Source organism: Hippopotamus amphibius, chromosome 6 (assembly GCF_030028045.1).
Source record: "Hippopotamus amphibius kiboko isolate mHipAmp2 chromosome 6, mHipAmp2.hap2, whole genome shotgun sequence".
Taxonomy (NCBI): Eukaryota; Metazoa; Chordata; class Mammalia; order Artiodactyla; family Hippopotamidae; genus Hippopotamus; species Hippopotamus amphibius.
This window is the reverse complement of record NC_080191.1, coordinates 51,535,774-51,557,966: the sequence shown is the minus strand read 5'-3', so window position 1 is coordinate 51,557,966 and position 22,193 is coordinate 51,535,774. Positions and strand designations below refer to the sequence as shown.

The 22,193-nt window shown below is 33.5% G+C and overlaps 1 protein-coding gene across 6 annotated transcripts in view; it reads right to left on the bottom strand.

The window, feature by feature from the left end:
- Nucleotides 1–22,193, bottom strand: part of STXBP5 (syntaxin binding protein 5) — a 177,540-nt gene that overhangs the window by 12,346 nt on the left and 143,001 nt on the right. For all 6 annotated transcript variants that reach the window (XM_057738146.1, XM_057738148.1, XM_057738149.1 and 3 more), the window contains 4 exons: nt 18,422–18,472; nt 12,936–13,175; nt 9,319–9,688; nt 8,852–9,017 (listed from right to left, as the gene is read on the bottom strand). In XM_057738146.1, coding sequence (XP_057594129.1) covers nt 8,852–9,017; nt 9,319–9,688; nt 12,936–13,175; nt 18,422–18,472 — 827 coding nt within the window. The remainder of the gene's footprint in view (nt 1–8,851; nt 9,018–9,318; nt 9,689–12,935; nt 13,176–18,421; nt 18,473–22,193) is intronic.

The following is a 22,193-nucleotide window of genomic DNA, read 5'->3' as shown; positions in this document are numbered from 1 at the left end:
GATGTATACATTAAATAGAAAAATCTCCATCTCCAAAGAGATGAAACAGATTAGAAAATACACAAGGCATTTATCATTAGATTAAAACTGTGAACAGATATCTTTAAAGGAAATTTAAAATTAGGTATTTCTTAGAGTCTGCATTGTCTGCAGTTAGTATTAGGATATGGGGAGAAACATTGATGTTAAAAATGTATATATTGCAACAATATAAAATATTATCTATAGGTATTTTTTTCACTTGTATTTAAATAAGAATTTTAATTATGATAAATTTACTCTTTAGAACAATTAACTTTAATGACTAATAAATGTTGGTGAAATAGAAATAGATTTGTACTTTCTGTGATATCTCTCTACATCTAGTAATAGTAAACCATATCTCTGAAACAATGTCTGGAACTTTTAAACTACTCTAAAATATGAAAGTACAGAAACAATTATACTCGTCTGATATTACACAACTGGATTTAAATTTCTCATTTGTATTAATAAGCTTAAGTGGTAAAATACAGGACTATTTTCATGAATGAGTCAATGTATGTGCTTTATTACTACTCTTTTGTCTTAAATTGAAGTACAGTTGACTTACAATATTATATTAGTTTCAGGTGTACAACAGAGTGATTCAATATTTGTATAGATTAAACTTCATTTAAAGTTATTATAAAATATGGGCTATATTCCCTGTGCTGTACAATAAATCCTTATAGCTTATTTATTTTATACACAGTTGTTTGTATCTCTTACTCCCCTACCCCTATATTGCCCCTTCCTCCTTCCCTTTCCCTACTGGTAACCACTAATTTATTTTCCCTACTTGTGAGTCTGCTTCTGTTTTGCTACATTCATTCGTTTGTTTTATTTTTTAGATTCCACACATAAATGATAATGTACAGTATGTCTTTCTCTGTCTGACTTATTTCACTAAGCACAATACCCTCCAGGTCCGTAAGTGTTGTTGTAACTGGCAAAATTTCATTCTTTTTATGGTTGAGTAGTACTCCACTGCATGCATATGTATGTGTGTGTGTATATCTACATCTATATTTATATCTATCAAATCTTCTTTATACATTCATCTGTTGATGGGACACTTAGGCTGCTTCCATATCTTGGCTACTGTCAGAATGGCTATTATCAAAAAGTCTACAAATAACGAATATTGGTAAGGTGTGGAGGAAAGGAAACCCTAGTGCACTATCGGTGGGAATGTGAATTGGTGCAGCCACTATGGAAAACAGTAAGGAGGGTCTTCAAAAAACTAAAAACAGAACTACCTTATGATCCAACAATTCCATTCCTGGGAATATAACCGAAGAAAATGAAAACACCAGTATTCTCAGCAGTATTATTATAATAACTAAACTCTTTTTATTACATCAAATAATCACTGATTTTAATAACTAAGGACACTCTATTATAAGAATATTGAGACTACATAAATAAATATTTTCCAAGATAAGCACAGTAATAAATTTCAGTATTGCTGCATAATATATTTAACAGAACCTAAGCAGTTCAACTGTCATCAATTTTTTACAGTGAGTCCCTGGAGTTTTGTTCATAAGTTACAATCTTGAGGTGCTTAGAACAGTTATTAACTTAATTGTTTAAGCTGAATTAATTGGTATGTTCTACCTCTTTATGATTATGGTTTTATTTAAGTTTCACAGATAAGTCATCAATTTGAAAAGACAACTTATAAATTTTCCTTGTGTTTTCACTTAAGATATGGTTAGAATAATGCTGTAGAAAGAAATTTAAGTATTTCAATCCATAAACCATATACTTTTCACTAACTGCACCTTAATGCTAATAAAAAGTTCTGAAATCCATTAATTTTTAAAAATAGTTTTATTGAGGCAACTGACATAAAATAAACTGCATATACTTAAAGTGTAAAAATTTGCAAGTTTTGACATACACGTCTGTAAAATCATGACCACCATCAAGAAAGTGAATATCCGTCACTTGCATGTCCTTGTGTCTCTTTATAAAACCTTCTCTCACCCCTCTTCTCAATCCCCTATCTTTAAGTAATTGCCAATCTGCTTTCTCTCATCACAGATTAATTTGCATTTTCTTTAGTTTTATATAAATAGAATCATACAGTATACACACTCCTTTGCTTGACTTATTTCACCCAGCATGACTGTTTTGAGAGTCATCCATGATACCGAATATTATCAACATTTCATTCCTTTTTATTGATAAGTTGTATTCTACTGTATGGCTATACTATAATTTGATTATGCACTCATCTGTTGACGGGCACTTGGGTAATTTCAAGTTTTTGGCTAGTATAAATAAAATAGCTATGAATATAAATTTACTTCTCTCTTGAGTTAAAAAACTAGGAGTAGAATGACTAGGTCTTTGGTTCACAGATAGTTGACTTTTTAAGAAACTGCTAAGCTGTTTTCCAAAGTGGTTGTACTGATTTTTTTCTCCCAATTCCTATCAGCTGTGTATTAGAGTTTTAGATTCTCTATTTCCTTGTCAAAACTTGGCATGGTATTCTTTTTAATTTCAGCCTTTCTAGTAAGTGTTTAACAATATCTCATTGTGGTTTTACTTTGCGGTTCTCTAATGACTAATGGTATCAAGCATCTCTTCATGGTGAAGCATTTGTCCAAATATTTTGTCCATGACTTTACTGAGTTGTCTATCTTCTTTTTTTTTTCTTTTTTTTTCTTTTATTTATTATTTTTTGGGGGTACACCAAGTTCAATCATCTGTTTTTATACACATATCCCTGTATTCCCTCCCTTCCCTGAGCTTCAAGAGTCCTTTACATATTCTGGATACAAACTCTTTACCAGATACATTGCCAAGATTTTCTTCCAGTCTGTGGGTTGTCTTTTTATTTTCGAAGTGTCTTTTGAAGAGCAGAAGTTTTAAATTTTGTTGATGTTGAAGTTATCAATTCATTCTTTTATGGTGTCGTAACTAAGAAATCTTTGCCCAACTCAAGTTAACAAAGATCTTTTCTTAGGTTCCTTCTAGAAGTGTTATAGTTTTAGGATTTACATGTAGGTCTATGATCCATTCTGATCCATCAATTTTTGTATAGTGTGAGGCATGGATCAAAGCTCTTTTTCTTTTTTTTGCATTGTAATATCCAATTTTCTGGCATAATTTGTTGAGAAGGCAATTCACTCTCCGTTGCATTGTCTTTGTGTCTTTGTCAAAATCAGTTGCCCATGCGGAGAAAAGGGAGCCCTTGTACACTGGGAATGTTGGTGGAAATGTAAATTGGTGTGGCCATGGTGGAAAACTGTATGGAGGTTTCTCAAAAAACTAAAAATAGAACTATCATATGACCCAGTAATTCCATTCCTGGGTATATATCTGAGAAAAACAAAAACACTAATGTGAGAAGATATATGTACCCCAATGTTCACAGCAGCATTATTTACAATTGCCAAGATATGGAAGCAACCTCAGTGTCTATCAACAGGTGGATGGATAAAGAAGATGTAACACACACACACACACACACACTGGAATACTACTCAGTCATAAAAAAAGAATGGAATTTTGCTATTTGCAGCAACATGGATGGACCTGGAGGGCATCATACTAAGTGAAATAAGTCAGGCAAAGACAAATACTGTATGATATCACTTACATGTGGGATCTAAAAAAATATAACATACTAGTGAATATAACAAAAAAGCAGACTCACAGATACAGAGAACAAACTAGTGGTTACCAGTGGGGAGAGGGAAGGAGAGTGGGGCAACACAGGGACAGGGGATAAGAGGTACAAACTATAATGTATAAAATAAGCTAAAAGGATATATTGTACAACACAGAGAATATAGCCAATATTTTATAATAACTTACAAGTGGAGTATAACCTTTAAAAATTGTGAATCACTATATTGTACACTTGTAACATGTAATATTATACATCAATTATATATCAATAAAAAAGTAATCATTGTCCAGGTATGTATGGGTTCATTTCTAGACTCTCTACTCTGTTCCATTGATTTATTTATCTAATCTGATGACAATATCATGCTCTTTCGATCACTGTAGCTTTATAATAGTTCTTAAAATCAGGTAGTGTTAGCCCTTCAACTTTATTCTTTTTCAGTTTTTCTGCTATTCTGACTACTCCCATACATTTCCATGAATTTGAGAGTAAACTTTTCAATTTCTATCAAAGAAAAATCTCACTCGGATTTTGTTTCGTATTGCCTTGAATCTATAGATCAGTTTTGGGAGAATCAATATCTTAATACTGAGTTTTGTGACCCAAGAACATATTTCAATTTATTCAGGTTATTAAAAGTTTCTTTTAATATTTTGTGGACTTCAGTGTTAAGTCGTTCATATTTTTTGTCAGATTTATCCTGAAGTATTTCATATTTTTTGATGCTATTATAGGTGGTGTTTTCAAAATTTCTATTTCCAAATGTCCATTGCTAGTAAAGAAATAAATTTTTCCCCATATTGATCTCATACCCTGCATCCTTGTCAAATTCTAGTAGTTTTTAGAAGTAGATTTCATTAGATTTCCTACTAGATGATCATGTCACCTGTGAATAATAGCAGGTTTATTTTTTCCTTTCCAATTGAGATGACTTTTCTTTTTCTTGCTTGAATGCACTGGCTAGAACCCTAAATACAACATTGAACAGAAGTGTTAAGCGTGAACATTCCTTTCTAGCTCCCGATTTTAAGGAAAAATAATTCAGTATCTCAACAGTGAATATTACATTAGGTGTAGATTTTTCCTAGATGCCCTTTAAGTTCCCATTTATTCCTTGCTTGACTTTTCTTTAATCAGGAATGGATGCTGGATTTTGTCACCTGCTTCCTATTCTTTTAGTTTACTAATATGGTGAATTCCATTGATTGATTTACAAATGTGAAGTCAACTCTGTGTTCCTGGGATAAATCCAACTTGCTCATGATGAATTATCATGACCAGAATTATCCTTCTCATACACTGTTGGGTTCAATTTGCTAAAAATTTTTTTAGAATTTTAACATCTGTATTTGTGAAGTATATTGGTCTACACATAATTTTCTTTACTTTAAAATCTTTGTCTGGTTAAGTACCATATTCTATGAACTTACCATTAAAAAGTTGGGAAGCATTTCCCCATTTTAATTTTTGGAATAGTTTTGTATAGAACTGGTACTATTCCTTCCTGAAATGTGGATAGGATTCACCAATGAAACCACCTGGGTCTGGACTTTTCTTTGTCCAAGTTTTCTAACTTCAATTTCCCCATAGTACTCTTCGAGTTATCTATTTTTTCTTGAGTGAGCTTTGGTAATATGTGTCTCACAAGGAATGTGACCATTTCTTCCAAGTTTCTGAATTTATTGGCATAAAGTTGTTAATATTCCTTCTTATCCATTTTAACATCTGTAGAATCTATAGTAGTCACTTCTCTCACTCTTGACATTGGTAAATTTCTAACTTCTTTCTTCATAATCAGTCTGGCTGGATATCAAATTGTACTGGTTTTAGAGGTCAAGCTTTTGGCTTCATTGATGTTTCTCTATTGTTTCCCTGTTTTCTATTTCATTGATTTCCACTTGTATATTTATTATTTTCTTTCTTCTGTTTACTTTGGGTTTAATTTGCTCTTCTTTTTCAGTTTCTTAAGATGGAAGCTGAAGTCACTGATTTGATGAGAACTTCTTTTCTAATATAGGTGTTTCAGTGCTACAAATTTTCCAAGTATAAACACTCAGTTTTTTTTTTTCATATTGCTATGCTTTCAAGTTACCTAACCTTCTGTAATGTCTAATCTGTTGTTAATTCCATCCAGTATACTTTTCATCTCTAACACTGTAGACTTTCATCTCCAGAAGTTCAATTTTGGTCTTTGTATCTTCTATGCTCCTACTTAAATTTTTAAACATATAAAAAAAGCAGTTACAATTGCTTTAACATCTTTCTATGCTAATTTCAATGTCTGTGTCAGTTAAGGCTCGGTTTGTGGTTTTTTTTTTTTTAAATAAACTTATTTATTTATTTATTTTATTGGCTGTGTTGGGTCTTTTTTTTGCTGTGCGTGGGCTTTCTTTTAGTTGCGGTGAGTGGGGGCTACTCTTCATTGTGGTGCACCGGCTCCTCACTGCCGTGGCTTCTCTTGTTGCGGAGCATGGGCTCTAGGCACGTGGGCTTCAGTAGCAGCACATGGGCTCAGTAGTTGTGGCTCACGGGCTCTAAAGTGCAGGCTCAATAGTTGTGGTGCACCGGCTCTAAAGCGCAGGCTCAACAGTTGTGGCGCGTGGGCTTAGTTGCTCCGTGGCATGTGGGATCTTCCTGCAGCACGGATAGAACCCGTGTCCCCTGCATTAGCAGGTGGATTCTTAACCACTGCGCCACCTAGGAAGTCCTCGGTTTCTATTGATTGATTATTCTTCTCATTATGGGTCATGCTTCTCTGTCTTTCTGCATGCTTGGTCATCTGACTGGATGCCAGACATTACGATTTTTTTTTAAATAAATTATTTTTTATTTTGGCTATGTTGGGTCTTCGTTGCTGCGCACCAGCTTCCTAGTTGCAGCGAACAGGGGCTACTCTTTGTTGTAGTGTGTGGGCTTTTCAGTGTGGTGACTCCTTTTGCTGTGCAGCATGGGCTCTAGGCGTGGAAGCTACAAGAAGATGGAAGAGCCAAGGAACAGATTCTCCTCTAGAGCCTCTGGAGGGAGAATAATTTGGCCAACACCTTGATTTTGGCTTAGTGAAACTTATTTCAGACCTCTTGTTTTCAGAAGTTTTAGAGAATAAATTTATATTGCTTTTGGACACCAAATTTGTGGTGATTTGTTACAGCAGTCTTAGGAAACTAAAATACTCATGAATTATAAGCTTTTTCCATCTGGCTGTTGGGAAAAGGCACCTTTCCCTCTAATCCTCTGTTCCTTTCAGATGCTTCTTTCCCTGGCCAGAGAGTTTATCCACATGCATCTGCTGAACAGAACTCTACTGAGTCCTCCCTCTGTAGATCTCTAGTGTTCTCTCTCTGTATAGCTCTCACTGAAATGTCCTGGAAACTCTATCAAGGCATTAATGCTGCGGCACCTCTTTTGTTTCCTGTCTTTCAGGGATTACTTTCTTTCACTGCCTGATATCTAGGATCTTGAAAACTGTTATTTCATGATTTTGTATGCTTTGTTGTTTTAAGCAGGAGGGTTAATTCCATCTTGGCTAAAAACGCCATTAATGTTTATAAACATCTTCTTAATTTGTTTTGGTTAAAGTTAAACGAATGCACAATGTAACAGGGTACTCTAGAAACCAGTGAATAGTGTTCACAGAGTTCGTGGTATTCGTTAGTCAACAGATTTTTACCATGGCATTATTTTTAGGCACTGAAAATAAAGAGGTAAATAAAATGCCAATATTGCCTACAGAAACATTATATCACATACTCCTTGAACAGAGTTCATTTTTCAGTTATCATACCATGAAGGCACATGGCAGGCAGTTATCAAGATAAACTGAGTGTACTATTAAGTGACCAGTTCATTTAAACATAAATAGGTAAAGTATGCTGTAGCTGCTATTGATTTTCACTAAAACAATAAGACACTGATCAAAGGATAGAATAAATTGATTCTAAGACCATATTTCAGGTTGAAATGAATTAAGAATATATTCAATTGTCCATATTATTTCTTAATATAGTAACATTTTACTAGTGAAAGGAAACACTAAGGGAAAATTTTACCTTTCCTATATAAAGCATAATTTTAATTCAGAAACTTAGGAATCTTTGAAAAAACACGTCCACCCAAATGCAAATGGGAATTTAATATATAAGGTACGTAATTCTGTTTCACTCTCAAGATTCATAATATCATTAAGAGTATGCTTCTAGTATGGTCTAGCTTACTGAAATAATACTACTAACATCTGACACTGAACACATATTCTGTACTAAGCGCTGTGCTAATAATAAGCGCTTTATGTGTATTGTCTCCTTTAATTTACATCAGACCCTATGACGTTTGATATTTTTATCCTCATTTTAAAGATAATGAAGCTCAGACACAGTAACTTGTCTGAGGTCACATAATTGGGTAATTAGCAAGGCTAGGACTTAAATTCAGTCTTCTTAACTCTAAAGCTCATGTTCCAAATATAAGCCACAAATTCAAATTTATAAACCAGTAAAACAGGGTTAATTAATTGCCAAAATTTTCCCTATGAAGTTCCCTTAGATAATGGTTTCCTCTAAATATCAATTAATATTTTAGCTCCAATATTTTAAGAGCACTTTTATTTTAAAAGTTGAAGCTAAACTGATCATTTCTAATATATATGCAAGCAAATAAAGCACTTAATATTTAAAAAAAGATATAATTTGTATTTAAAGAATTTGCAATCTCTCACAAATAGGTCAACAAAAATATTCAGAGGAAAACTATCAAATCTTATTTTTTCTTATAAGGCGTATATATCCTTGTGAATACAGAGTACATGAGAAGGAATGACACAATTTGCCCTAAAATAGATATTTTCACATTAACATAAGTCTTTAAAAAGAATTTTTTTGTTTCTGTATAATAGATTTTTATTCTCTGTGGAGAGTGGGTATAAAATGTACACGGTATTTTGTATTTCTTTGACATAACTAGAGAGAAAAAATATAGATCAATGAGATGGAGTCCCTCTTACAACAGCAGTCTGATGAAGACACTTTATCACCAGTTTCAAAACATGTGCTCTCAAACACTCAAGAAAGGCTCTGAATTTTCTCACGTGGGCTCATTTGTACACTCCTGAGTATAAGGGATGGACAATATAAGAGGCCTCAGAAAATACTTCACCTCTGAAGAAATTATAGTAATATTTTCATCACTTACCTGAAGATTTTCACAGGTCTCTTGACTGTAGGTGAGTCTCTGGATCTCTGTAGGCGAAACAAGATACAATGCTTGTCCATTGTTGGTGAAGCAGAATGTTCTGGCTATCCGCATGTTGGTAAGGGGCAAGTAATACACATCCAACAGAGGCCTTAAACTTGGCAAACTTGAGGAAAGAATTAAAAACTTGTTAATAGACAGTAGGTTTTAGTCTTGAACAAATACTATATGAGGTAATACTATATGGAACTTATAAACCTCAGGATTTAGTGTACCTGAGTGGGAGATAAACTGATTCCTTTTCCTCACATACTTATTCACAATTAACTGAATGAAAAGAAATTCTCAGTGTATAAGACTGTAAACAAATAAAAAGCCTTTCTTTCAAACTGAATATCATTCTGCAATATTATGTGTTGAGGGAAGAAATGCTATATTTGTGTTTAAAAAAAAAATCTAACTCTTACCTAAAAGTCATAATATGTCCGTTGGCACAGAAGCAGGCAAGGCAGATACTGTTACTCAGTGACACAATATCTCCACGAAGCACAAATGAGGTCTCCGTAATGTTTTGCTTATAAGCACAGTTCTGAGTTGGCAGTGAGATTACTTTGGCCTGCTTTTCAGAACATATCACGGCATACTGGTTTTCACTAATTTCCTGAGAAGAGGAGGGAGATACAGAGACAGGTCTTCGTTTTTTCAATTTCTCCTTTTCATCCTTTTCTTCAGGAACATTGTGTTCTTTCCAGGATTCATATGCAGGTGGCACTAGGCAGCCTGTGGAATCCAGGAATGCCATTCTCAGGATCGCCCCTTTTAACCTCAATATAGTACCTAAAATTGTAATTTTAGTAAACAAAAAATATTTTAATCCACACAATAAATATGTTTATTCCAACTCTGACACATACTAGACACTCAAAAATATGCGGAATGTATACTGAACTGAAATTGTACACCGGCTCGCTGACAGGATTCAAATTTCAACCGTGATATTTGAATCTGGGAAAAGATACCAATAAATGCTACCAAATAATCAGTGCTACTAAAATTGCTACCAAAAAGATAAATGCTGGGATGTCTGGAACTAAGTCTCATACTTGGCAAGTGTACTACCATTGAGTGTGAGAGTAAGTAGATGGCATATAGAGCTGCACGGTCCAATATGGCAGCCACTAGCCATTTGAACTGTGGCTGGTCCAAATTGTGGCACGTTGTAAAAGTGAAATACATGCTAGATTTGAAGGCTCAGTACCAAAAAAAAAAAAAATTATAACAAAACACCTCAATAACATAAAAATACTGATACATGCTAAAGTGATAGTATTTTGGATAGACTGGGCTAAATGAAATATGTTACTAAATTAATTTCACTTGTGTTTTACTTTTTAACATGGTTACTATAAAATTTAAAATACTATATGTGGCTCACACTGTTTTTTTAATGGACAGAACTGATCTTACAGGGTCAATGAGAAAAACAGTTTCCACACATTTCTAAACACTACTTCAAAAAATTACAATTTTTCCCTTGATGGTGCACTGGTTAGGAATCCACCTGCCAGTGCAGGGGCCATGGGTTTGATCCCTGGTCAGGGAAGATCCCACATGCCACAGAGCAACTAAGCCCGTGCACCCCAACTACTGAGGCTGTGCTCCAGAGCCTGCAAGCCACAACTACTGAGCCCAAGTGCCACAACTACTGAAGCCTGTGTGCCTAGAGCCTGTGCTCCACAACAAGAGAACCCACCACAATGAAAAGCCTGTGCACCGCAATGAAGAGTAGCCCCCGCTCGCCGCAACTAGAGAAAGCCTGTGTGTGGCAATGAAGACCCAATGCAGCCAAAAATAAATAAATAAATAAATAAATAAATAAATAAAAGTTATAATTTCCTTCTAAACTATTTACCAATAAATGTCAAATACACACAAGGCATTGTTTTAATCAACTTATAGTCTTAATTTAGTAGTTATATTTCTTGATTTACCTTAATTAATGGGACTCCCTTTCCTCCATACCTTAAAAAGGTAAATATGATGTATGTTCATTTCTAAGTAAGCTAAATGATACCATTAATATTAAGGATTTGGAAGGCAAAGAATGGAGGTATAGAACTGATTTAGCATTTCAATTCTTATTTTAGAAGATTTTTTCATATTTTATTACTTTATACTTATATTTTATAGTTTGCAAAAAATTATCTATAGATTATATTCTTTTGTTTCTCAGAGGAAGAGATCCCAATGTTCTGTCAAAACTTTTCTTAGAAGACAAAATATTGTTTCCTTTCCTCTTCACATTTACATACTTTGTCTGTTGCAGGATGGCCAGATAAAATAAAGAATGCCCAGTTAAATCTGAATTTCAGATACACAATCAATACTTTTTTAGTATAAGTGTGTCCCAAATACTGCATTATCTTTCAAAATAGAAAGATGGGACATATTTATATTAAAAAATGTATTATCTGAAGTTCAAATTTAATTGGGCATCCTGCAGTTTATTTGCTAAGTCTGGCATTAGTCTATTGTTCAGGTTTGGCAAGCAGACAATTTATTTTCAATGGTTTGCTAATTTGGGAACAGTTTATAGTCCATATGAACATATATGAGATATAGTATCCTAGTATGTGGATTTTCTAAAAATGTACCAAGATAATATTTAAATATATGCTTGTCCTATAGTTGGCAGGATTATAGTATGTTTTCCAGCGGGGCAGTAGTAACTGTTGAGTTCTCCTCTTGAAAGAGAGAAAAAAAAACCAAAAAACAGTTGGGGACAAAATAGGCCATTTCAGGCTCTTAGGCATGGAAACCCATCTGCTTGGAAAACACCTCTCTTCTCTTCATAGTTCCAAAACGGATAACTTGATATAAATGCCATTCTTATATTTTAAAATAGGCATCTTATTAAAAATAAACCTTAAAGATTGCAACATTGGAAAGAAACCTAAAGGTTCTTTCTTACACATGAAAATTACTTTATATCAAAGTAGATTTACAGCTAATTTGATTTTACTGCAAATTGGAAAAATCAAATATTTTTAATGTAGTTATAGTAGGTTATTGATATTTAATCCTTCTCTCATTTTTATTTATTGAAAACATTTTCTTCATCACAAATTGTTTGTTGTATAAAATTTAGAAACTACAAATCAGTAAAAAGAATAAAAATTACCCACAATCCCACTTTTCAGTGATAATTACTATCAACATTTTGACTTTCATCTTTCTAGTTTTTTTCCAATACATATACTTGTTTACTAATAAGAAATGAAATCAGTAAGAATATCATCATTATGTAACTTTTTCTAACAACTAGGCATGCAGTACATACTAAAATATTGAGCTGAATGAATAATCAAACTGTTCCTTTAATGTAATCGTAGCTCAGGAATGGTAGAACTAGAAATCATAATTACATTTTAATTCTAAATTCCAAGTATTGTTAAAATCTGCTATGTAAACAAGAAACACACTAATGAGCAAAACCATTTTTTTTTCCTATCTAGATCAGCACAGATTTGTAATGGAAACCAGAATTCTCAGTTATTTTGAAATGTATCAGATTCTACATACATTTGATAAAAATTCAATCTCATTTTCAGTACAGGAAGACTAAATTTTTTCTTAAAATTTTTTATTAAATCAGGTTTTCTAATTCTTCAAAGAAAAATAACGTATTTGAAGGCTTCACACTTAGACATTAAAAATAGCCAAGTGTATAATGTTTAAAAATATACTTTAATATTTTCTCCCCAAATATGTACCATCCTTTTGCTTACAGAGCATTCTATTTCGAGGTATTCTAGAATGCAATAGAACAACAGTCTGTTTTTTGTTTTTCGTTTTTCATTTTCTTGTGTAGTAATCATTTCAGACATGATCCTAGGATTAAAAAAATGCAAAACCTGAGTGGCTGTATAAGTAAATGATATTCTGGAATCTTATTTCATGTATTCCTTCAATTAAAAACCTAAGACTGTAACTACCCCCATTTAGAATTCTTAGATGGATTCAAAAATGAAAAGCAAAGGCTTCTAGTACTTCAGTAGAAGAACAGCACCAGAGCAATACATACCACTTGGAGACACAATTACTGGCTGAAGAAGTCTTTGCTCTCCTCCTGGGGGAAGATTCAGTGCAATGACAAGCACTGTTCCCAATGTAGTACCAACCCACAAACACCGGGAAGGGGCTGAATCTGCCTTTCGAGTAAAAGTTTCACAGAAATGAAGAGCAGAGATTGCTTCTCGCGTTTCTTTATCAATGCTGGTTACACTTGAACTCCGTGATCGGCTGAAGGAATTATCTTTTATATCTGAAATGATTTAAAATGTTGTGAGCTTGTTCAAGTTATAAAATATCATGTTTTTTGTTTGGTATAAATTTTGTCAAATAGTTAATCTGCAAAAAGACAAAATCTAGAGCATAATTAATTTTAATATTCTTTTAACTGAAAGGAAAAACAATTTACTTTGATGCTAACAATTTTTTCCTTTGCTCCTATTTAAAACACAGAGGGACAAATCCACACTTCGCAGAACTGAGCTGGGGGCATCCCAGCTGAATTTGTGGATGTATGATCGCTGTGGTTTTGGTGCAGCTCTCTGTTGGTATCCTGGCTGCTTTTCCAACCTTAGCCCTTACTACCTTTTCTCACAGTGCTGTTTCTTCCTTTGGTAATATAATTCATGATTAGGTAGAACCAGGAAAGTGGGTATTTTCAATTTTTTAAAGCTAAAAAAATGCATTTATAAGATTCTACCTTCGAATGTATTGTATGATGGACAATTTTTCTTCAAATCTGCCCATATGAAAGCCTTAATCCATAATCCATAGCTTTTATTTTTCTTAAATGCGATTTTAACTGTAATCAACATTCATCTAAGGCATTTTTCATTAAACTGTACAACTGGTATCTGGCTCATACTTGACTTGATGCCAGGTATATTCCCTTTAACCGGGTCTGTCTGTAATGACAGGGATACTTATAAATTATACTAATAAACCCTCTCTTGTCTTCAGCTACCTTCTTCTCTGTGGCCAATCACAAGTCTGTTTCAAGCCCTGGCCTCTTTTTTCTTGCAATGCATTTCCAACTGCTTACAGAATTTTTTTTCCTGCTATGTCTCATTATGCAAAATCAAAACACATCATTTCCCCAAGGCTCTAAATTCTTCTAATGGCACTATTTATATTAATGACACCCCTGTTCTCTTAGGCAACAACACTTGAAATGAGTCGCAGTTTTGGTTCCTCCCTTTCACTTTACCTATGTGTCTCTGATGGGATGCCAAGTCCTATGTTATTCTAATGTTTCTGTTTCCTTCTTTCCATTACCAATCAATTTCTATTACCCTATGTTCAGTCCTTCATCACTGTTCATCTAGACTACAATTCCCAAGAGATCTCCCCCACTCTGCCATTGTTATATCACAACTCAAATTTTACAAGGTACAGTTTTAATTCTATCACCTCTATCTTAAAGATCCGTAACAGTTCCTCTTATATTCGTACTCAGGTTTTTCAGACTCTCCACAAAATATCTCCAACCGACCTTCCTGGCCCTATCTGCCAGTGCTGCCCTGCTTCAGTTCGCTGTAGGGAATAAGCCAAGCCATTCAATGTTCTCCAGACAACCTGGCACTTACCTACTTTTTTGCTTGTGATTTTCCTTCTGATTGGTGCCCTTGTCTTTTCTCTACCTATCTAGATGATGTATTATTCTCCGTCTCAGGTACTGTCATCCTCATGAAGTTTATCCTGATTCCTAAAACCAAATATAGTTCTTCTCCTTTGAATCTTGATAGCTTTTGATCGCCCCCATGGCACTAATAGTACATTTGCTCTGTAGTTATTTCTCATTTGTCTTAGGCCTTGTTCTAATGTGACTGTATATTTCTTGAGAACAAGGGCTCTGTCCTTTTGATGCCCTGCAGAATTTAGCATAGTGCCTTGCATAGGAAAGTATTCAATAGATACTTGCTGAAGACAGACCTACAGTTCAAAGTATCTAAAGCAATGTGTTTCTGCTACACCACTGGGATATATTAAAATTTCCAGTAGCTTCTACTGCTCACATCTTCTAAGTCATTCCTCAAATCATGTTTCCAATGCTGTTGTGAAAGAAATGACTTCATAATGTTGTGAAAAATGAAAAACACGTTCAAGTCTTATAAGTTGTATTTTACTGAATAAAAAAGGTATAACTGAATCCCACTTACCACCCCCCCACCAAAAGCTTCTTGTAATCAAATTTAGATTTACAGGTTAAAAAAATAATCTCCCAAATAATAACTGTATACCACAGAATTTTGATTATAGTTAGCCTCTGAAAACAATAAAGCCACTAGTTACGACAACAGCATGGGTTATTTCTAACTATAGTTTCTAAAAATGCTTTTCTTTTGCCTGCGATTGTGCTTTCTGTTACAGATTATGACACAGTAGAAAAGAACTACTTAATGTACATAAAACAACTTTTTATAAGCAATAGCTCACTACTGGATGAGTTTGTAATATGATATTGATTCCAAATGTTAACTCTTCATGTTTCCAATTTTAGTAAAATAACAGAAATTTTAAATTTACTTTCCAATAATAAAAATATTTGTTACTTTAATAAAACATACGCATACAAGATGAACAGACATATTCACCTAGTGATAAAAATGAAACACTGATACAAAGAAAATTTGACATTATAAATTTCAACATAAATTAAGCTGTATAAAAACTTTTACTGTTATCTATTAAAATTATAATAGGTGATTCACAACAATCTACACTTAAAATGTTAATTCAAAGGCGAAGCAAAGATTATTTTAATTTAATAGACTAATTTAACTATATACAATTCATAAACTACAACTGCATTTTTATTATATGACTTCTCTATAGAAATTAGATTACCAAAGAAACTCCTATGGCTAGATCAATGTGGGAAAATGAACTGAACTTAGAGAATTAGGTTGCTTATTTTATCTGTGTAGAAGTGTTTGAAAACAAGTTAGAATCTTTAGCAGTTCATGAATTATAACTACCACTGACTGCTATTAAGTTAGATGTTGTGGGTCTTTGTGGCTTAAATTTTAGAAATTGGGCAAGCTAAACAAATGGAATAGAAATTTTCATTTTCACTCTAGTAATAAGAGCAGAAGTGAAATAGCTACCACTAAGCAGGGCCTACGATGTGCCACACACCATCATAAACTTTACATCTGTCATTTTATTGAATCTACATAATAACCTCAAAAAGTATTATCACAATTTAACAAACAATAATGTAGAGGCTCAGACAGGTTAAATGACTGAGAAAGCTAGTTAATGGGAGAGTTTGGATTTGTGCCCATGTTCAAGTCTAAAACATTCTGTTAGGCAACTCCATATAAACATGAGATTAGTCATATCACCAACACCATATGACTGGAGGGTTTCAGTTATTGTTGTGCATTAAAGTTCAGTCATTAGATTAAAAAAAAAAGGACTTGAATGTGGTCTTTCTGGCAGAAGAAAATTGTCATCAATGCTTCCATCCAGCTCTAGCTGATACAACCATGTCATAAAATCATTGCTTTCCTGTTATTCTCTGGATGCCTCGAACATTCCACTTGTATATATCACACTCTCCTGCCATGTAGAGCCTCATGCAAATTCTATATCTCCGCCAACCAAAACATAATGCCAAGAGGTGAATTTGGTCAGGGTAAACATTAGGACAAAAAAATTATTCACATCAAGACACATAACAGTTTGATATTCTGCCTCCTGTTCTTGACACTTGAAAAGTGACATCAGCAGTCTTAACAATATTGCTCATGGTTCCTGAGTTGTGGGCCATAGAATCTAGGGTGAAGCTATGGTGAAAGTACAATGCTGCATAATTTCCCTATAAGCAGAAGTGAATTCTGTTCACAGAAGCTTCCACAGCTGAAGGAAAGTCCAACAGCTCAGCTACTTCAGCAACAATTGGCAGTTTGAGCCTATGGATAATATCAATAGTTGTTTTTCCCCATTGACTCTCTGGTCAATGTAAAAGAATTGTCAGCCAAGAATCTCTACCAAAAAGTAGTTCAGTAGCACAATCACTTAAGGGGAAATTATTTAGGCAACACGGGCATTGTTTCAATGTATATATTAATAGAAGTTATAATTAGCTTAGGGCATTGAAATAAACAGGCACACAAGTAACAGAGAAACTGAATGAAAGCATGGAGCACACACTTTGATTAAATTACTTAAGTAATTCCTAAGTGTGAATATTCTTTTAAAAAATAATTGAGATCATATTTTTACTAATTTTAAAAATACTTCTACATGTGTTTTCTCAGATTTTTAGATACTAATAGACATACGACCATTTTAAGTAGTAGTATTCAGTGTTACTGGTATCAGGGGCCTCTTTGAGAGTCTGATGAAAACTATGGATCCTCTCGTTGGGAAAAAAATGCATAAAGTTAGCCTCACACACTTGGGTTCAAATTGCATCTTTCATTTTTATAGTGAAGGGAACTATGCTCTTCTCAAAACATGTTATCCTACATTCTAGAATTTATTCTGGTTCTATTAACACCAGTGTTACTACAGGGTTCTGCTAAACTGTTCTTCCTATGTTCAGGAATGGAAACTTTTACTGATGACAGTGGAAGATATTATGGCTACTTACTCATAATATCTCACTATTAGTATAACTGAGATAAAGCTATGATTTGGAAATGCCAAAATTAGTAAAGTGAAATGGACCAGTACCTAAGTCTGTATTATGCATAAGAAGATAGTCAAGGAATCTAGAGAATTAACAGTGAGAAGATGAGGTGGGTGAGCGTATACAAAGGAGAATATCTAGTTGTTTCTAAGACAAACATGGATGAAATCATCCATATGCAGTCATACTTCTTATTTAATTAAAGGCAATAGAAATTTCTAAAATTAAAAAAGAAATCCTGCTTTATATTTACTATATGGAATCTTATTTTTATCTTTATTGAAACATCATTTGTCCCTATCCTGGGATATCAGGGAGCCGTTCTGGAGATGGATATAAAGCAAAAGGAATGTGTGAATATATTCACTCTGCTTTCCTAATGGATACACTGCACAGCAAGTGCTATAGAAGAAGAAATAGCTCCCAACTTATTATCATAAAAAGGTATAATGATTCTTGAGATAAGAGATTCACTGTGATACAGAAAATTAGTCATTTATTTTGAAAATATTAAATTCTCATAAAATAAGTTTATAATCATAGAGTTCAAAATAAGTTTTCAGGAGGTTAACAGAAACTAATCTAAAATCACACAAATTATAATCTTATACTAAATTTTGCTTAGATATAAAGTATGAGAGGGCTGAGGAAATATATTTTCGCCTGCTTAAATTTATAATTATCTTTTATACTTTACAGATGGCATCCTAAAAGATATTAATCCTTAAACATCTTAGTCATTTTAAACTTGATTTTCAATGAAAATCTAGTCTGTGGTCATTTGAAATCTCCTGATTTCCTTGTCTTCTCATTAAAGAGAGTTTAAGTACTATGTATTTTCATTTATTTATTTTACTTACCTAAGTCAGGCTTTAGGTCAGTAGGCAAGCTTAACTTTCTTGACATTTTTGCTGAAAAATAAAACGCATTTTTAAAGTTCTGAAGAATATTTGATTCATACTTATTCATACCAACTGCTCTTCAAGATAGGAATGAATATTTTTCTTACTAAGTCTAGATGCTAAGATAATTAAGATGATTAATAATGTTATGGGTGGAAAGTAAATCTTATTTTCAACTTTTTAGATTTGTACTTACTTGACTGTAATATCTTTGAGTACTTGAAGCTCTCACTTCAAGGAAGCCTTTTAAATTCTAACTGTTAATTATTTTTTCACAGGAAAGGGTTAGGCTTTTCTAAGAGAAGCAAAGTCATTTCTCAGAAAGAAGATATTGAAGGTAAGGACAATAGAGACGTAAGACTGAGTTTGGGTATGTGATATAATAATAAAATCTTTCCAGCTCCCCGTCTTCACAGCTATTGGGCTCATTCTTTTTTTAAGTTAATCTCTCAAATATAGGACACCCTATATCTACAATCAAACTGAAGTATTTGATTACATCACAAAATATTTGGCTCACCCATTTCTTCATATATGTTAACACCTCTTTTTACATTTTAATACAAAACAAAAAAAGTCATGCTCAGTCTAAAGTAAACAAAAATGTAAACTACAGATATTTCTATTTTGGATTAGAATAATAAAAAAGCGTATGTAAAAACCTACTGAAATTCACTTTCCATCCTCGAAATCAGTTATTGCCTAACTATAGGCAGTGATTTAAAGTTAGGAGGTGTTTAACTACATCTATTATGTTAGTGACACTGCATGCGTAACAGAATAGTGCCTCCTATGTGAAATTTCAAAAAAGCATTTGTTTGTTAATACATGAATGTGTATACTGGGTTAAATTTTGGACTGTTAGGAGATATTTAAAGAACAGACCCTGCTAGTCCACAAGGGCGCCATGTAAACAAAGAGAAATCCAGTCATAGTACATGACTTCCACATCTAAAAAAATGACAAATCCAGTGTTAGGAAAGAGGCATTAGGCAAACTGGGGAGGGATGGGGGGAAACCAAGTTTTTATTTCTAAGCTTCATTAATCTAATTAGCATCCTTAAAAAAAAATAAAAACAATGGGTCAAACATATGAATCAGCCTTATCCCATTTTCACACAATCTCAAAAGATAAAAATAGAAAACTAAAATACAATAGCCAAATGAAATCCATGGTTGGTTAATCTCATATAAATGGCTGCTATTGTATTTAATATCCAATTCCCTTAAACCTAGGAGATATTATACCCTTCTCAAAATGTTTTCTAAGATGCAATATTCAACTTCTGAAAAAATTCAGGTTTTCACCAAATAGCATAGGTAGCACAATGTACATAGACTGATAAATAATATCTATACAATATCTGAAGGAGAAAAATCAGTCTGGTACAGTCTAAAGATACTCTTTCAGAATCAGATGATGTGGACGCCTCTCTAGGCCCCACTACTCTGATCTGATTAAGTTTTTCTGAAATTTAATCAAGTGCTTATAAGTCTTGAATGCAAACACCAGTCACCTGGGGATCTTGTTAAATCAGATTCTTGCACTTCTAACAGGCTCCCAGGAGATGCTGATGCTACTGTTCTGTGGACGACACTGAGCATCTAGGTCCCTAGACTAAAAGCAACTTCAGGATAGGAAACAACACTAATTCATCAAGCCCAGTATGTAGATACAGTAGGTCCACAGCAAATATTTCTTGAATAAGTTTCAACATCTAGTTTGTAAAATGTGTAAATGTAAAGTATGGTGGTTAGAACTGGATTTGGAATCAGACCAAATATGAGTTTGTATCTAATTCAACCAACTACTGGTGTGTGACCTTATTAGGCCAATCACTTTGCCTCTCTAAACCTCCAATTACCTCATCTGTAAAATGTGGATAGGTAACAATGCCAATTTCATAGTTGTGAAGATTATTTAAGATGACATAAGCAAAACATCTGGCATAATAATACCTTACACAGAGGGTGGATTGATAAATGTTAGTTATTATTTATTAATAATAAACAAATGAAATGACTTTTTCATAAACTGTAAAATGTTATACAGCTGAGCTATTAATAAATTGGTAAACAACCTATTATTTCTTTATTTTAATTCTATGGTAATATTCCAATTAATTAAAACAAGAAAATGGAAGAACACTTTTAGGACATAAATATAGAATGGCACGCACAATAAGTTCAACCTCTTTTAAGTTCACTTCAAAAAGCAAATTCAACATATATCTAAACATAGGAAAGAAGAACAATAACCTGAGTAATTTATAAGACATTTTTACGAGGAAGGGGAGAGGGGTAGTGGGGGAGGGGGGAAAGATTTAATTCCTTGGCATTTCTTGTTGTATAAATTTGTTATAATTTGTATTTATGTCTTCAAGTCTTGATTTGGAATTGGACCCAAATATGAGTTTGTATCTAATTCAACCAACTACTAGGTGTGTGACCTTAGGCCAATCACTTTGCCTCTCTGGTTCTATCTTTCAGTCTTTGGGAGTACTTCTGAGGAATATCCTTGTTTTCAGGTCTGTTTAGTCAACCTCCTTGGTGGCAGGTCCACAAGAGGCAGATCTACCTCTGGAAAACCTCTAGTTAGTCCTCCTGGCTTATAAACTATACTCTGGTTGTAATTTTGTGAGGAAGCAGTTGTAGACTTTACCCAGAATTTTCTGAAATTCTTATTTTTACTTCTCAGGAGTCTCAGAAGCGCTTGCCAACTGTATGTAACCTTGTCAGCTGACTTCATCACACTGACACAAAGAAACTTCTGCTCATGCTTTGAAGTTACTCAGCTTCACTGAGGTTTTCAAACTGAAAACATGATCTGAATGAGTTCTTGGAAGGAAAATTGTTTTTCTCTTATTCATCTGTGTATTCTTCAACCCTTCAACTCTGGTACTTAGTATCTTCCTTGCTTTGAAATTCTTTGTCATTAGAAACTATAAAAATAGCTCCCTTTCTCTATGCCTTTGTCCATAGCAGAAACAATGAGAATGACAGTAAAGAAGTTTCTTCAATCTGAAGAAAACTGGAGTCAGAGATGTGTCTAAGTAGGCTATTAACTGAGTGTTTGCTCTTTCTTCTTATAAACCTGAATGAGACTATCAAGCTGGCTGGCTGAATAAGCAGTAAAGAGCTGCATTTGATCGAAAAGAATAATGAAGTCACACCAGATCACAGTAGTCATGTCTGTAATGGTAGTTTCAATACCAAGTAAAGATGCATGATGTTCCAAAGAAGCAAATCTGAAGGTAAGGGGACTGCTTGGACATTATACCATAGAGGACAGTTTTGTCATGGTTGATGCTTTTTAGTTCTTTGCAAAGAAAAGTTTCTCCATTACAGAGATTTTTATTGCTTCTCTGAAATTAAGAGATGCGTTGTAATTTTCTTTTAGTTTTTCTACCCACTGTGTTCCACATCTTATTTTCTAAGGAAGGTTTCTTAAAGGAAAACAGAACTATAACTTGTGCTTTTTAGAATATGACTTCTTTTATGTTAAACAATGTACCATCACTAAAAAGTAAAATGACTTATTATCACAGTATGAAGAAGACACCAAAAAAGCAAATGAATCTTTGTTTATATCGAGAGGTTCAACAGTTAGAATAAAGTGACAATATCACTTTTCTCACCTGTAGAGATCCAATGCAACTGTTTTCAAGCATAATGTTGAAATGTATGTATATTAAATAAAAGTAATCAGAATTAAAAAAAAAAGACTAAA